Here is a 17,913-nt window from a genome sequence, read left to right as displayed (position 1 = left end):
CAGGTATTTCTTACAGCAGTTTTTCATTCAGTCATGTGGAGTTGACAGCTGGTCCATCAACACCCAGCTGTTCCAGGCACTGGAATAGCACATACAGGTGAACTATATGTCTGCAAGTCGAAGGACTGAAGGACCCTCACCAGATCTGGTGGTCTCCACTAGATATGTGACTAGCTCTGAGATTTCCTGTAGGTGGGCAACTGGGCATCCTCTTCGGTTGAATGTTCCTTTTCCAGTCTCTTTGTGGTTGTGAGGTACAACCTCTCTATTGTAAAGGTCTGCCAAGCATGCAACATGGAGCTCCTGTGCAATAACATCTCCACCACTGAGTCTTGCAAGAAGTTTTCCGTCATTTAAAGTTTGGGCACATTCATTATAACTCTTATTGAGATTCATCGTCATAGCTTTCTATGACGACGCATACCCTGTGAGTTCAGAGTATGCAGCATCTTTGTCACATCTGAAACATGGTTGGCTTTGAATGCTGGTTCTACTCCACTCTCTGCTTTGAATGCTGGTTCTACTCCACTCTCTGCTTTGAATGCTGGTTATACTACACTCTCTGCTTTGAATGCTGGTTCTACTCCACTCTCTGCTTTGAATGCTGGTTCTACTACACTCTCTGCTTTGAATGCTGGTTCTACTACACTCTCTGCTTTGAATGCTGGTTCTACTCCACTCTCTGCTTTGAATGCTGGTTCTACTCCACTCTCTGCTTTGAATGCTGGTTCTACTCCACTCTCTGCTTTGAATGCTGGTTCTACTCCACTCTCTGCTTTGAATGCTGGTTCTACTACACTCTCTGCTTTGAATGCTGGTTCTACTCCACTCTCTGCTTTTCATTTTGTGGTTCTCACTCTCTCCAGTTTCGTGTTGTTGAACATAATGCGACAACCTTCATGATATTGCGCCTTGTTCCTCCTCAGAGTTTATTCAATGCCACCACCAGGGGAATATTAGTTGTTGTTGTGATTGTCTTGCATGTGGTGATGAGAGCTCATACTATTCTTGTCTTTGCAAAGACAACACTTGCTCCAGTCAGTCTTGAATTTAGGCGGTCCTGGGTCTATATTAGACATCTTGGTGAATGGTAATCAAGGTATCACAATATGATCATTATCTGTATTCAGTGAATCAAGGCAGAGGGGTTATCCTTTTACCGCCATCATGCACAATAAGGTATGGGATACAACTAGGTTCGACAATAAAATCTACACCTAGCCCGATCGTTCATCCAGTATCATTTAAGTCCAGTGTGATCTGTACACCATGTTGGTAAGTCCATGAATAAGTAACTGAACATCATACATGGTAAACTACATGTAATCTACACTATCTAAAAGATGCAGGGCTTATTAGACAACATTTGGGAGTCCTAAAGAACAAAAATACTTGGATGCACCCGGGACGTATCCTCAGTGATGTATCCCAAGGTCATCAAGGTTTCGGGTCTCACGAACATCATACCCCTCACTCGGGTGACCCAGCCGGGGTGATCAAGTCCCAACTTACGTCTCAGTAGCTACCCACGATCAGACCCACTAAGGAAAGACCAGGGCCACACAATCAGTTGGAACTACTCTGCCGGGACTGGGAGTTACATAATTCTGGCATGTGGAGGGACTAGGCTCTGTGGGTTGACTCCTGTCCGGGCTCCTATGTCTCACCAGGTCCACTCCTGCTCTCACCAGGAGTACCGCCAGGACCTGTGCGTTGCACCAGAGTCCCAGCACCAGACACTTCATTCAGGAGTGGTGGTTTCTTGAGCCGCAATGGTTCTGCAGGCTCCACCTGGGCAACGGTTTATTTAGCTACACCAAACAAATTACTCAGCTGATACTGAACGGTGTGAGCGGTACTCCCCCCCCCCCCCCCCCCCCCACACACACACTTACACACACACACACACACACACACACACACACACACACACACACACACACACACACATACTAAACCTCTAACAATACTAAGATATAGACTACCATCCATTTTACCCGAGTCAGACATAACACAAACCTCTAATTTAGCAGAATATTAGGATTCCGGGAGTGTTATATGGTACAAGGAAACTAGTGAGTAAGTCCATGGGTCCAAATTTGGATTCTACATAGTGAAAAATGTATGATTTGACACCAAGATCATTCAAATAGGACAAGTCTATGGGATTTTATTGCGAAATGCAATATTACTGTATATTCAATGGCAGCCATCTTGAAAAATGGCCGCCATCTTGAAAAAAAATTGGCACAGTGGTTTTCTCAAAAGAGCAACCCCTAAGGAGTATGTGTGCCGATTTTTGGGCTTGTATCCGCAAGTGAACGATTATTTCCGCTATCTGCCCCGCTATTAGTGTCCTGCAATTTATTCCACATAAGGGGTGCAGTCATATACCCACTTCAGTCCTACATAGGCCACATGAGCACTTTAAATGTAATATATGTAAAGTACATGGGCTATTTGAAGATATAAAAAAGAATTGGAATTGTTTTTAACATTTTAAATACACAAATCTTGAATGGGTGGGTCCCTAGCACAAAGTATTTTCAGATTTAGGTCCGTGGACAAATACTTTCATTTGGGGGGTCCTTGACATGACCACTGGTTTAAACAACATTAGGAAGAAAGCCAAAACAAAATAAGCAACTACACTTACTAAAAAAATAATGAATCCAGGGATTTTTAAGAGGGATTGGAGCATGCATAATGTCTCCATAAACTTTACTATGTCCTTATCTTATAGGAATTATTCTATTGATTCAGACTGTGTTGATTAATTACTTTCTCAATTAATAACAAAATAACCAATCAAGAGATTTGCAATTTGAAAAAAAAACTGCTAAAAATATTTAGTTGGGTAAATCTGCTTTTTCATGCATCTTGTTGATAGCTTTTTCACATTAACGTGACTGCATGTGTTGTTAGCTTGAAAATATGTTATTTTTGGCAGGTAAAAAACCTTCATGTGATGAAGTATAATAAATAAATAGTTTTTTGTTTTTTTAGCACTTCCTATTTTTTCCACATGTAATTGAAAAGGTCAAGCAGTATATCTGATGATAGAATGGAGTTGGCCTTTAAGACTTCCTCTGGGACACTTCCTATTTATGAACCATCAAGTCATATAAAATAGTTAATATAGGCATAATATAACTCTTTGGTATGAACTTTTGTCGTCCTTGGATTTTCTGGTAACATACTATATTACTTCCTCTTACAGGAAAAAAATTATGGCAAGTCTACTTCCCAGTTTGTGTGCAAATGTGGTTAAATCCTAAATTAACGTGACAGACCAACCACATGACCATCCTTAGAGCCCCACCGCTACTGGGGTTGGAATCTGGAACCAGAGCAATCGGAGGAACCAGATGCAACATTGAGGAGCCGGAATCGGTTCCAATCACATTTGGAACCGGTTCTATCACATCTATGTTGGGCGAGCGCTGGCGCTTTGGCATGGGGGGTCAGATCAACATATGGAATGAATTCTGTACTAGCCATATATGGAGCGTGTCTTGACTGTACAGAGTTTGATGAGGTCAGATCAACATATGGAATGTCAGAACAGGAAGGATGAGGAGGGATCAACATGTCAGAACAGGTCAGCTCCATATATGGAGATATAAGGGTTAAAGGTTTGAGGTCAGATGTGGAGATGCTGGCCGGCTCCATATACTGTATGCAGATCTAGGTGATGATCCAGTCTTCTCCATGTATGGTTATCCAGGGTTAGATGAGGTCAGTGTCGTGATCTTCATATTTGGAGATGGTCATATATGATGGTGTGACGTGTCACAAGGCGTGATGTCACGAGGTGTGCCCATATATGGAGGCGTGATGTCACGAGGCATGACCATATATATGGAGGCATGGGGTGACTAACGGACGGACGGACGGACGGACAGACGGACGGGAGATGCAGGTTTTCATAGTAAATGTGACCTACGGTCGCAATTTGGTTCTCAAACTTTTCAAGGACTAGCACAACATGTACACGAGAGTGTACATGTTAAGAGAGGAGTGGTTAAAATCCTAAAGCATCCCAACCCTAGCCGCTGCGGGGACTAAAGCAACGAAAAGTCCCAACAAACAACTCCCAGACAGTGGCCTTTTTAGAAACCTTCTCTCCTATCTAAGCAGATCTCAACGGCAATCTCTCCCAGGTGGTAAGATCAGATCACGCGCATAGAAATAGATAAACGCCTTTCATAACTGCACCAAGATGAACACTTCAGAAACTGTGCATCTTGTTCATACATGCCGAGTCATTCAGAAACCGGCTATCTCAGACACAATAAATTGATGTCAATAATGACAATAAATGCAGTGCAGTTATATTTAGTCTGCCCATGTCAGGTTAGCTTTTTGCATGGTCAAATAAAGACAATGCAAGCCACAGAAATATATACACATATAATATATATATACAAGACAGACGCGTAAACAAAGCGAACAAAGTATTGTGGCAGTCTGACACACACACACACACACACACACACACACACACACACACACACACACACACACACACACACACACACACACACACACACACACACACACACACACACACACACACACACACACACACACACACACACACACCTCTGTATCGTTCCAATTTCAGTTGCCCTCTGGTGGTGTTACAGCGTGACACACAGACAGACAGTCAGTTTTGGCCAGCTTCTATAGTTAGTGCTCACTTCGTTCGCAATCACTTCGTTCGCAATTAATTGTGTGTGTGTGTGTGTGTGTGTGTGTGTGTGTGGGGTTGTTTTTTTGGCAGATTTCCAGGCTAGCAAAAGTCATACTAAGTGCCTGGCTGGTGCACAAAAATAACTGCAAAAAATGTGGTTAACAAATTACCTCTTGTCAAAAAGGAGTAGAGATAAGCCGAGCCTTAAACGAACAAAGGTTATAACTTATTACCCAAGCAGAAGTCTCAGAAGACGCCCTCAGCTGTATTTATTACGATCATAAATGAAACATGAAAACATGAAACATGAAATGAAAACACATCTTAGACCTTGGGAGACTGTTGATTAAAATTACAAAAGCCTATCATCACTACAAAAATGCATACCAGTTGGCTTTGAGAATTCTCGTTTACACCAGCAGAGGGCAGCCAAGCTTCATAAAACCCAGAGGATGACATCAGCCTGATGGGTGATTGTCTCAGATAGCTCACATCCAGTGCAATAGCAAATGTATGTAAACCACTGAAAAGGAAAGACTTGACAGCCAAATACCTGTGCTCCTTAATATACACTGAAATAGTATGTTAACTGTAGAAATTCTACCAACCGGGGGTGGGGGGCAGCGGGGCAGTGGCTGTGGCTCACCAGGTAAAGACGCATTCCAGATAAATAAGGCTTCCTGCAGCTTGTCTGGGTTCAAACCAGTGCTGTTAGCTGCATATCATCCCCTCTCTCTCCTGCTGTCACTACCAAAAATAAAGTAGAAATGCCAAAAAATAATCTTTAAAAAACTAAATTCAATTCTACCAACCAATCATTCTCCGGTGTGATGTTGCAGATACATATGACCATAATATAAGATGGCCTTTATTAATCCCAGGGGAAATTGGTCAACACAGCAGAAGCAATTCCGGGTTGAACCGTGACCAGAGTAGAACTTAAAATATAATATTTATCAGCGAAGCTTTGTACAGTGCGTTGAGAAGGGTAGATCAGCCACCAGTGTCATGTAGGCTAAATCAATATGCACTTACTGTAAGCCTGTTAAGTTGCTATGTTAATTGTGTGGACACTACTGCATCACAATACGATACAGTACTGCTAGTAGTGATGGTCATCTGGCTCCTCCTTAACGCCAAATTCTAATAAATTAAGACCAAAAATGAAAATGTTGTCATTATAGTCAACTACACACCAGCTGAAAGCAGAAAACATATTTTCTTTGCCCACACAACACACGTGAGGTGTGAGCCAGCAAAACGTTTGAACGACATTCTCTAAAACAACTGAACTCTCCAAAACTCAAATCTAATTTTAATTAAGTTGAGGATATAATAAAGATGTTGGAGTGTGTTTTGTGTGTTCTGTTCTTCTTTATATTGTGAGCATGATTTCATCCCATCTATCACCAAGAGGAATGTCTGGACTGGACTACAACAGCCCATGTTTCCTGCCGTTCCAGACAGACCAGCAACAACACCTCCAGCCCATTACCTAGGTATGTGTAGACACAGAATTCCACAAGTACTGCTTAATAGTCAATCCCCAGTGGTGCAGGATCACCAAGGCACTCGATTTTCACCTGAAAATCGAGTGCCTTGGTGATCCTGCACCACTGGGGATTGACTTGATTTAATTCTTTGAGCAAGGCAACCAGTATGACCAACACATGTCGACTCTCAAGACTCCATTAACGTCTCAGGGTCTTCGTCAGGGACCCTGATTTGATGCCATGAATAGAATTAACTCAGGTTTTCACGTGAAGATTGGTGATTCTTTCCTTAAGCAGGACAGCTTGGCTTTTTTGTTCCTAGAAGCTAAGCTTGAGGCTGAGATGATGCTCTGACACCAATTGACAATAATAGTGAGTGTGATGTTCTAAGTACCAACCAAGAAGTACCAACAGCCTCATCTCATTCATAGTACTTTCGAGGCAGACATTTTTCACACAATCCACACATTTTACACCTTGTTTGAAAAAGAAATACCTCCCATTGCCCGTTTACAGGAATAAGTTAATTTACAGCCGATATAGTTCCAAAGTACTTATAGTAGTCCTTCACAAAGTCTATACTATACTGTTCAGTTGCTCAGCACTGCAAACTGGGGAGCCTTAAGATGTGCGATAGCTTTGACTGTCGCACACACTCTCCCACTTTTTTCTATGAGGATGCCTGACCTGCCTGGCAAGTAAAGCCATTGAAACGTATGACAATTCTAACCTATGATTTAACTAAGAATACCAGGACAAAGGGAAAATCGGGCAGCTAGTTCACAATAGAATCACTAGAAATGAATGTTGTCTAGCCAGATGTCAGACCTAACAAAGCCTTCAGATTTGCAGAGAGCAAACTGCAGGATCAGACTAGTAGAGGGCAAAGTAGCAGACAATGAGTCTCACTCAGTGTGCTGGACAGTTACTTTGCGCACACTTGCAGACTACAAAAAACGAGATGCCCTTAGTCACTGTGGTCCCCTACTCTGGACAAATAATATCCTAACTCAACACCACCCTGGAGAGTGCATGGAGACACTACGAGACAGTAGTACTGTATGGAGTCCCAACCTGCTAAAAATATGTATAGTCACCCAACGTTCACTTTTCTACTTTTATCGTTCATTATACATCATACTCAAGATAAAAGGTTTGAAATAATCGTGATAGTGATTTGAAGTCATATCGCCCAGCCCTAGCTAACGTACCTAAAATAAAAACAGGCCAGTGACACTATCATAATGAAGATCTCAGAGCACATGATACAGTACGTATTATACATTTTAATAGCACCGCTCCTTGACCTTGAACACCTGGACACTCACATGGTATTGCCCATAACCCCAAACTAAAAGGACAGTGGCAATATAAGACTGCTACTGTATGTGAGAGGACAGAGGACATCAAGTGACACCTCCCAGGGCTGCTCCACTGATACTTTGAGACCAGTTCTAAGGATGCTATGGCATTGTGTTTCAAGCTACTTTTGATGCTTTTGTGTGACACTGTAGTATGATCAAGTAGGGCTGCTGAGCTAGTGGTTTTCAACCCTTTTCATATCAAGGTCCATTATATATATATTCGCCATTTTAGCCACGGACCACCATTTGATGACATTGGCTCTCAGACCCAAAACGTGAATACGATTTTGTCCACAATTCCATGCTGTATTGGAGGACCATAGGAGAGATAACAGGCAAACGTTGATCAAAATAACTATTCTTCTACATTCTCAACTTGTGTAGACTACTTGAAAATTAAGTAATGCTGATGTTTAACAATAATTTAACTTTTGAAAGCGTAAAATGAAACCAAATGTCCATTTGGTTTCGTGCTACACTCTCAAGAGATTGATTGATTGAAATATTTATTAACAGTTTGCAGAATTACAGTACATTTCAAGCACAAACTCAATACAAAAGACTGTTAACTGTGAGTGGACGACCCAATTAAGCATTACACTTGTTTACAAGAGGGTCCAGATAAAGATCTATAAGGGAACATTGGGTTATCATCAACTCTCCATCATTTAGCTGGGGACAACGTGGATCCTTGAGGTTATCATCAACTCTCCATCATTTAGCTGGGGACAACGTGGATCCGTGAGGGTGGTCCCTGCCGGACCACTCGTTGAGAACCACTGAAGTAGGACATTTATTTGACGAAAAAACTAAATAAATATAACATATGGAGAGAGGTTTCTGCCCGACAACAATGATTTCACCGCTGTCAGGCAGAATCCATGTATTGTACTATTTTCACTACAAAAGTTGTGAAAAAAGTTGTGAAAATAGCTGATCTACAAGATTGGCTATTTTCACTATTTTAAAATGTTTTAAAACAATAATTAAAAGAATGGTTTTGGACAATGGACATACATGGTTTCCACCCGACAGCGATGATACTAAACATCCCATGAGTCCATAACGCTGCCATCAATTCGGTGTAAAGCGGTTTACTTTTTTTACGATGCGCTTTTTGAGACAGCCATTCACAATATAATTGAGCATTAGGAATACAAGGAGTTCGTAATTGCATTTTGTTTTATGGTGGCTTTTCCGTTTTAGCGCTACCTGCTACCAATCACAACTATAATCCTTAAATCACACAGACATACTGTAAAGGGACGCTTTCTCTTGTACATCATTATTATTGTTTCGTGATTTGGTGGCTTATAGTATGATTATTGGGATTATTTACCTCGGGTTTCCAGTGCCGAGGATGGCTGTGGAGCTCAACAGTTCATCATACAGGTCGGCGCCTGAGACTGGGAACGCTGTGTGTTGGGCCAAGAGCACTCTGCGAATGGCAAACAGAGCCTGCCAAACAAAAAGGTGCAAAATTGAAAATATTGAAAAACAAAAAAACATTTTCAGATGGGGGTCTGTGGCCAAATACATATCATTTTGGAGGTCCTTGGCATGAAAAAGTTTGAGAACTACTGATTTAGATGGCATTTGTAGAATCTGCCTCATGAGAAAGTGCAACAGGAAAAAACTGGTAAAGCCAGACTAATTTGCAACCCTAGATTGCCTGACTGGTCCCATGACATTATTCTTAGCCCCCACTTCAAATACTGCAGCACAGAGATCAAAGACAATAGCTGACAAAATGAAGCACAGGCAGTTGTTGGAGAGAATAATGGTACCCAATTATGAAGTCAGTTGACATGTCTTGCAGAAAAGTATGCATATACAATAGTTCTCTTCCACTGATCAAGCACAAGTGGAAGCAGGTTTGGTTGAAGCTCAAAGTAGTTGAAGTAAAAATCAATGATTAGATGTTAGCCAAAAGAAAATAAAAGTAGTGAAAAATCTAAAATCCCACGATGTGTCAGTGTCACATAGCAACGCATTGTGAACTTGTAGATTTTCACTATTTCTTAGTTGATTATAATGTACAGAAGTTTTGTGTAGGTCCCTGCCTGGGCGACATTAAATAGAGTAGCCCAAGTATTTCAAATCATTTAATTAGCCAGCCATATTTGTTACATGACGTGAACATCCATCCATCCATCCACAGTCAGTGATGTGATGATTACAAGAGATGCCGTCGCTTAGACATTACCGATTTGGGCATAGTGAATCCTTTAATTTCTCAATGACATTACTTAACTCTACCAGTGAAAATGGTCAGTTTTAAGTTATTAGGTATGCGGTCAGCTGTAGGCTTGGCTCAGGGAAGAGGATGCCCCTGCCCTGCATAGTCCCTTGTCTGCCATTTAAACAGCTGGTCAAAATCTCAAGAATGGGCATGGGACACAAGCCCAGGCTTGATCACGTCCGCCTTTGATGAGGGTGTTGAAAGGCTGAAACACTGACAATTTTTGCTAAACACATTTCATTACATTACTCGTACACATTTCCATTCCATACATCACGCAAATCGATATACACCATCTATATAGTCATGTGATCAACACAGATCTGTCCCATTTCCCATATTCCATCCCGGTTAGCTAAGATTCCCTTCCAAAGCTTGCAGTATCGGTCCGTTTGGAACAAAATGCCACAAATCATGAACACAGCATGAGACTTCCGTGAAATTATACACAATTCACTATTCACAATACACTAAAGACTAAATGCCACTTAATTCTTTGTATCAGCCTCACGGTGGCACTATAACAAGCCAATTCGTGTTTTTACCTATAACTGCACCCATCTGTGTACAACTTTGTATGCGCACTCCCTAGAGGCCATGGAAAAACCTTTGCCCTGCATTTTTCACATCTGCCTGTTATAGTGCCACAATGAGGCCAATTTTTGCAAAACACATTTCTTTACATTACTTGCACAGCATTTATCCATACATCACGCAAATCAGAATCAGTATACACTATCTCTATAGTCATGTGATCAACACAGATCTTTGTTTTTTAATAATCCATTCTGATTGGCTATGATTGACATGTAAAGTACAACTGGCCCCTTTAGAACAAAATGGCTCAGATCATGAACACAGCGTGCGATTTCCGTGAATTTACGCATGCACATTCCCACTATGCCATGGAAGAAATGCCACTTAAAATGTTTCAAATCAGCCTCATGGTGGCGCTAAAAAAATAATAATTTAAAAAAAAAAACATGTTTATATTACTCCTAAACAATTTGTCCAAACTTTACAAACAATCCTATCCTCCTGGTGGAGACCTGTGCTCAGAGGGGCACTTTTTCTAGTTTCACTTATGTCAGTGCAGTGATGCATACTACAGTAGCCCACTGTACCTTGTAGGACACAGAACATTTCTGAGCAAGTTCCTCAATATCAGATGACACCAGATCCTCCACTGTGAAAAGAACAAAGGTTTTTGCTATTAGTTGCTGGATATCAAAGTGAATCATATCATCATCATCATCATCATCAATGAGCCACTTGGCGTAGCACTCGACAGCCTTAAAATGCATATGCAAAGGCTAAACCTATGTAATTTAGATAGCATATTATGTAGACATAGCACTCTATAGTATTAGTGTATACTCAGTTTCATTGTACAGATATTCTACTATTAGACAGATGTTAGGTAGCCTGATTTTCAGACAGTCCACTCAGAGAGTGGGCGGGGTCTATGGGCTGGATCCAGGCTAATGTCTATGTATATGATGTATATTACCATGTTTTATTCTTGCTTACTGTAAGTCACTCTGGGTTAAGAGCGTCTGAAAAATACCTAAATTGTAATCATCATCATCATCATCAGCATCATTATCAACCAGTGGTGGATGAAGTACTCAACCCCAGTACTTGAGTCCAGGTATACTTTAGTTTAAATACTCCTGATCAAATATTACTCAGTCAACTAAATTTTCTTTTTTTTATGATTTGAATTGTGTTGTTATATTTCTTGGCATGAAAACAAGACCGCAAGGACTTTTTTCAGTGCTATCCTTTTAGACTGAGTGTTTGACAGTATACTCTGTGCTGTTTACATTTCTGTCTAATAAAGTAGTCAATCAATCAAGTAAAAGCTGCCAAGTCAACTTGAGTTACTGGATCACCTTTTCTAACCGAATAGTTAAAATAGCAGATCTACACGCTCCCAGCGCGTGGGGCATCAGTCACGATGCGTTGTGACCTACGTATAGGTCTGTAATTTCACCATATTGTAAAAATGTGTAAGTGGTTCATTTATAATGTATGTTTCCCTTTCCTAGGAATGGAGTCAATTAAGTACCGTACAACATTACATTTGTCTTTGAAATGTAGTGATTATAGTGAAGTGAAAGTCAAATTGCTATAGTATCCAAAAGTGCATTTACTTAAATAAAGTACAGATACTTTATTGTATTGTATTGTATTGTATTGTATTGTCTGTATTGTATTATCTGTTTCTCTATTGTATTTACTTTTTGTCTAGTTTTGTTTCATTTGTTGTCTTAATTGTTTGTATGATTCTTTTATTTACATCCTCAGGCATTTCTTTGGGCTAAAACTGACTGAAAAAGCAATACAACTTCATAAAAAAGGAACAGTAGGCTACTCAAGTAAATGTATTTACTACTTAGTTACTGTGTCCACTCCACTGGTGTGATGATGATGATGATGATGATGATGATGATGATGATAGTATACAATACAATCATCAACACTAGCCTAAGATTTAGACTCTCATAGGAGGTAGCCTCGGTCCCAGGCTCACTTAACTGCGAAACATAGGAGGTATTTTTCGATTCTGACGTCTGCTCTCGTCAGAACCGAAAAATACCTCTACGAGAGTCTAAATCTTAGGCTACATCTAGCTCTGGTCCATAGCCTTCTACTGCTTCTACGAGTAGAAGGCTATGGACTAGAGCTAGGCTACATCAACACATCAGACAGACACCATAACTTATGTGACATAGCCTATCTACCTGTTGAGATGCAGGCTGTACGCAGGTCTCCAATCAGCTCTTCATCCAGCCCTGGACATACACCGGCTCTCAAAACAACCATGATCTGTGCACGGCCACGTTTGCAGCAATATTAACATGCATCAATGTTGTGAATTCACTGCTAATGTACCTGCATAATGTTAATGAATGGCTTGCGTTATCAAACGCGTTATCCGTGGCTATTGCTGGACTATACGGCGGTGGCGGTGGGGTCCAACCCATCTGATTTATGTTCCTGTACTACATCAACGGGATGATAGAAATATTAACCTAATCATCTACTGTGATACAAAGTTTGACGTTTACTCCACACTTCTCGTCAAAGTTATTTTCATCGCGCGATATAAATGTCCTACTGTACTCGCCGTAGTTGTGAGCGCGCCGTGGCTGATGGGTAATGTTGTTTATCTTCATGATTAGTCGTAGTCTGCAATCAGAGTAGTCTGACTGCACTCTGCAATGTAGGCTAAATGGCTAATGTAAAACCTTTTTTACAACTGGAGGGAGGCACGCAGGGAACTCATTTTTAAAGATGGCAAAGAATGACAAATCATGATTCATTTCAGCATAGTAGGCCAAATCTAAGTCTACATGATTAGGTAGCTCCTTTCGGAACCCTACGTTAAAGTTTCTGACATTTTGATGACTTTACGTTTACGTAGGGTTCCTTATCATCGACTTCAAGCGACATGGGATGCAATCTGATTTACCCTGATTTACCCCTGTGCCGCGCTGTGGGTGTCACGCTGACATATTCCAAAAGAAGCATATGAACGCTATAGGAGACAACGAACCCTCTGACCCCCCCCCCCCCCCCCCCCGCGAACGGCTCAGAAGCCGTTAAGTATTTTTAATGTTTGTACGACCGTTTTGGCAGCTCTCTTCCTTCCTTCCTTATTGACATCCTATTGTACATCACCGTGGCTGGCTACCTGCGACAGAACGCCGGAACTGGCTATCTGCGCGTTCCTGCCTCTGTCGCAGGTAGCCAGCCACGGTGATGGAGGCGGTACAATAGGATGTCAATAAGGAAGTCAAGGAAGGAAGGAAGAGAGCTGCCAAAACGGTCGTACAAACATTAAAAATACTTAACGGCTTCTGAGCCGTTCGCGGGGGGGGTCAGAGGGTTCGTTGTCTCCTATAGCGTTCATATGCTTCTTTTGGAATATGTCAGCGTGACACCCACAGCGCGGCACAGGGGTAAATCAGGGTAAGTCAGATTGCATCCCATGTCGCTTGAAGCCGGTGATACCGGACCCTACGGGGTAGGGGTCCAAAGGAGCTCAACCCGGGGGGTCCGGAGACGGGCTACATGATTAGGCTATTGTGATGAAGGCGGTTCTATGTGGGACCAGAGTTGGTCATATAGTCACCAGGATTCTTGTATGGTTTTCTTAAAAATATAGTTTTGACATTTTTCAAATCAGCCTCATGGTCCATCCATCCATCCATCTTCAACCGCTTATCCGTAGTCGGGTCGCAGGGCCAACAGCTCCAAGAGTGTTTCAGACTTCCCTCTCCAGCCGCCTGGGGCACCAGGTCCTTAGGGGCGCAGCTGAAGCGCTCCAAAAATATATATTTTTGAAATAATGAAATAAATAAAAAATAAATCGAATAAAATAAAATCTCTGGTGGGTGACTAGGCGCCCCCTCCCCATTGAACAAATAAACAAGAATAAATACACTTTGCGCCCCTGTTCTGCTCCAAACAACAACAATGTTGTGAGGAGCGTCTGCTAAATGCCTAAATTGAAAATTGTAATGTTTCATTTGCTTGAAGGGATATCGTCACACACTTGGCAACCCTGGCAAAATGCCGTGTTAAGCCTGTAATAACTGTCGTGTATTGGTTGCTTGGGTCACATGACCAGAAACAGGTAACAGGAAGCAGTTAACAGAATTGTGTAGAGACCAAGCCCCCAGTGAGGCTCTCCAGCCTCACTGGGGCTCCACCCTCCACCCTTCTTTTACTGTTAATTATTTTTTAAGGTGTGACAATAAAGTCTTTCTGATTCTGAAAAGAATAAATCAATTCAATCTGTTAAAGATTGTTCTTGTGTCATGTAGTTATTTTTCAACACTTAGTTTCAATTAAGATGCATTTCTGATATATTAATAAAATGCTTTTTATATTTTAATATGCCCCCCCCAACCCCAACTCACAAAAATAAAAGAAAACAATAGACATCCATTGAGATATGCATAACATGGCTTATTTATTACACATGTCTGGGACATACAAAAGCAGGCATAGCCAATTTTATGGCCTGTAGGGAGTCATTTTTACTGAAAACTAATGGTTGGAACAGATTCAGCACCCCCAACAAATCCCTATTTACACACCTCACAAGCTCATATTGGCCAAAATTAAAATGTCCTGTGTTAACTTATATAGGCCCTCCGGGTACCCCAACTTTGATTGGCTAAACTGTTTTTTTATTTGCAGAATATTGCCACACATTTAGCTAATTTTCCATTATTACATGATTTGAACATTTGATATTTAAGGCCTAATATTTTTATATTTCTAAAATTGCTACAAAACCACATATGTCATTATGACATATGTGATATGTCATATTATGGCATAAACTAGCATAAAAGTTGAAGGGTAAATTGGTCTGAGAGAGTTAATTACTGCACGTTATTTTAGACCATTTCCCCAAACTTCTATTCTGTAGCTATACCTTTTCACATTTTGGAAAAATAAATATAATAATATTCATACAAATTTTAAACTATATTTGACTGGTGGCAGGGGTCTATTCTTGGTCCTTATTTCCCCTCTACACCTTAGTGACTTTGTGACTTTCTGCAGGTGCACATTTCATTGAAATGTGACATTATGAGCTTTTACATCTGCTATTTGTTTTGAATGTTTGCTTACTGTATTTTCTCAAAATGTTTCCCTGTTATGACATAAATGCAAGGGGGTCAGGTAAAGCAAAACATAAATAAATAAGTAAACAAACTAGAAAAGTCCTCTCTTAGGAGTGCAGATCTCCGCCTTACTGTGTCAGTCGTGGAGGTGCAGCCATCGATCAGGATTCAGGACATGAGGGATGAGGAAGCTATGTGGAAAATAGAGTTCAGTGAAGCGATGCCGGAGATTAGATGGTCACAGACGCACTTTTTCTTTTCATCTTTTCGCCCACTGGCCATTCCGACTTGGCGGAGATAACAAACAACATAAACAGTAATCGGACTCTCTTTTCCCAGTATGCAGAACACCATAAGGGTATGGCTCTCTAGAATTGTGGCTCTAGCAGTGGAGTGTCTGCTGTCAGAACCCTTTACTTTACGTTCTTTACTGGCCAACTGCCTTGCCTTGAGAATGATGGTTGTGGACATAATAATTATGTTATATTGGGGAAAAAAAGAAAAAAACATTGCCTCAGTTTCTCCTGTGGCAAACTCTCACACAACAGCAGCTCAGGGGCCCCCATATCATAAATAAAATCAAGAAACATGCACAGGCCCTCTGGAATTAATAATATGCTCCAAAATAGTATTATTCCCATAACAATGAATATTCTTAGTAGTATACTGTCTACTAAATGTATTAAGTACAAGCGTGTGCTTCTTTACAGTATGCAGGCCTACTGTATTATTTTATTAACCCCAGGTGTACCTGCCACACTTTGTGGCTGGTCCACATGTGTGGACATGTCGTTTAGGAATCTGAAGGCTCCTCCTAATTTACACATGCAGACATATAGAAGGTGTACAAAATAGAAGGTGTGCAATAAGGGGCAGAGACCGTTAAAATGTTACTAGGTCTATACTCTCAGTCTGATGTTAAAGGTTTTCTGAGTTCTACAGAGGTCATGCTGAGCAGCGTGTCCCTTATAGTGAGGTCATTGATGATGTTCCTCTGGGCTATGTGGCCACAGAGTACATCCTGCTTTGTCCTCTAACCTGCAAGCTCTGAATATGATCCGGTTAGTAGTGGGTTACTGTACTTTCTATATTCAGCCTGAAGTCTTCCAGATATACCGTACTTTTTGGGACCATGATGTTGGACAGAAAAGTGTTGTGGCAAGCTGCCCATTAGATATAGAGGTAGGGATGGGGGGGAGAATGGGGTGAGCCAGGTTAGTACTAGTAGCGGGGTAAAACGAGCGCGCCTCCTTGTTCTTTTGGGGCAGGATCCATAAACACGCGTGAGGGGTACGTCAATAGTTTTTGGATTAAGGTTGGTGAGGGGTACGTCAATAGTTTTTGGACTAAGGTTGGTGAGGGGTACGTTAATAGTTTTTGAATTAAGGTTGGTGAGGGGTACGTTAATAGTTTTTGAATTAAGGTTGGTGAGGGGTACGCTAATAGTTTTTGGATTAAGGTTGGTGAGGGGTACGCTAATAGTTTTTGGATTAAGGTTGGTGAGGGGTACGTTAATAGTTTTTGAATTAAGGTTGGTGAGGGGTACGCTAATAGTTTTTGGATTAAGGTTGGTGAGGGGTACATTAATAGTTTTTGGATTAAGGTTGGTGAGGGGTACGCTAATAGTTTTTGGATTAAGGTTGGTGAGGGGTACGTTAATAGTTTTTGGATTAAGGTTGGTGAGGGGTACGCTAATAGTTTTTGGATTAAGGTTGGTGAGGGGTACGCTAATAGTTTTTGGATTAAGGTTGGTGAGGGGTACGTTAATAGTTTTTGGATTAAGGTTGGTGAGGGGTACGTTAATAGTTTTTGGATTAAGGTTGGTGAGGGGTACGCTAATAGTTTTTGGATTAAGGTTGGTGAGGGGTACGTTAATAGTTTTTGGATTAAGGTTGGTGAGGGGTACGCTAATAGTTTTTGGATTAAGGTTGGTGAGGGGTACGTTAATAGTTTTTGGATTAAGGTTGGTGAGGGGTACGTTAATAGTTTTTGGATTAAGGTTGGTGAGGGGTACGTTGCTCCCCTGCTTGCGGTTATGTTTAGGTTAGAGTTAGAGATAGGGTTAGTACTAGTAGCGGGGTAAAACGAGCGCGCCTCCTTGTTCTTTTGGGGCAGGATCCATAAACACGCGTCAGCGGGTAAATTGAACCACCCCCTTTATCTAGGAAAAAAAAAGGAGAAAAAAAATGTCATTTAATTTTAACTTAAATCTAGTAAGCATCCATCATTTACACCTGGCTATGAAGTTGGGATGAAATGGTCTTTATCTTTATTTTTTTCTCAAATTATGCTGAATGACTCAGATGAGTATAAAAGGCTGCCAAATACAAGTCCCGAACTAGCTGACGCACCCCCCACATGGAAATATAAATTGCAAAAGCTATATAGAGACATATATTTCCTATTTATCCACATGCACATACTGTATATGAACCTGAATATGGCATATGCAGCATATAGGCTATATTCT

General features: G+C 41.1%; 1 protein-coding gene across 1 annotated transcript in view; it reads right to left on the bottom strand.

Annotated features, from left to right (window-relative positions):
* The window catches only part of rad51d (RAD51 paralog D), a 32,145-nt gene extending 19,184 nt beyond the window's left edge, over positions 1 to 12,961 (bottom strand). Inside the window, exons 1-3 of the mRNA XM_079507549.1 lie at positions 12,543 to 12,961; positions 10,920 to 10,981; positions 8,893 to 9,011 (exon numbers count right to left, since the gene is read on the bottom strand). Of these exons, the coding sequence (XP_079363675.1) occupies positions 8,893 to 9,011; positions 10,920 to 10,981; positions 12,543 to 12,624 (263 nt within the window). The 5' untranslated portion in view covers positions 12,625 to 12,961. The remainder of the gene's footprint in view (positions 1 to 8,892; positions 9,012 to 10,919; positions 10,982 to 12,542) is intronic.
* Between the last annotated feature and the right edge of the window lie 4,952 nt (positions 12,962 to 17,913).

Source organism: Electrona antarctica, assembly GCF_951216825.1.
Source record: "Electrona antarctica genome assembly, chromosome: 8".
Classification (NCBI taxonomy): Eukaryota; Metazoa; Chordata; class Actinopteri; order Myctophiformes; family Myctophidae; genus Electrona; species Electrona antarctica.
This window is presented reverse-complemented; position numbering and strand designations above follow the sequence as displayed.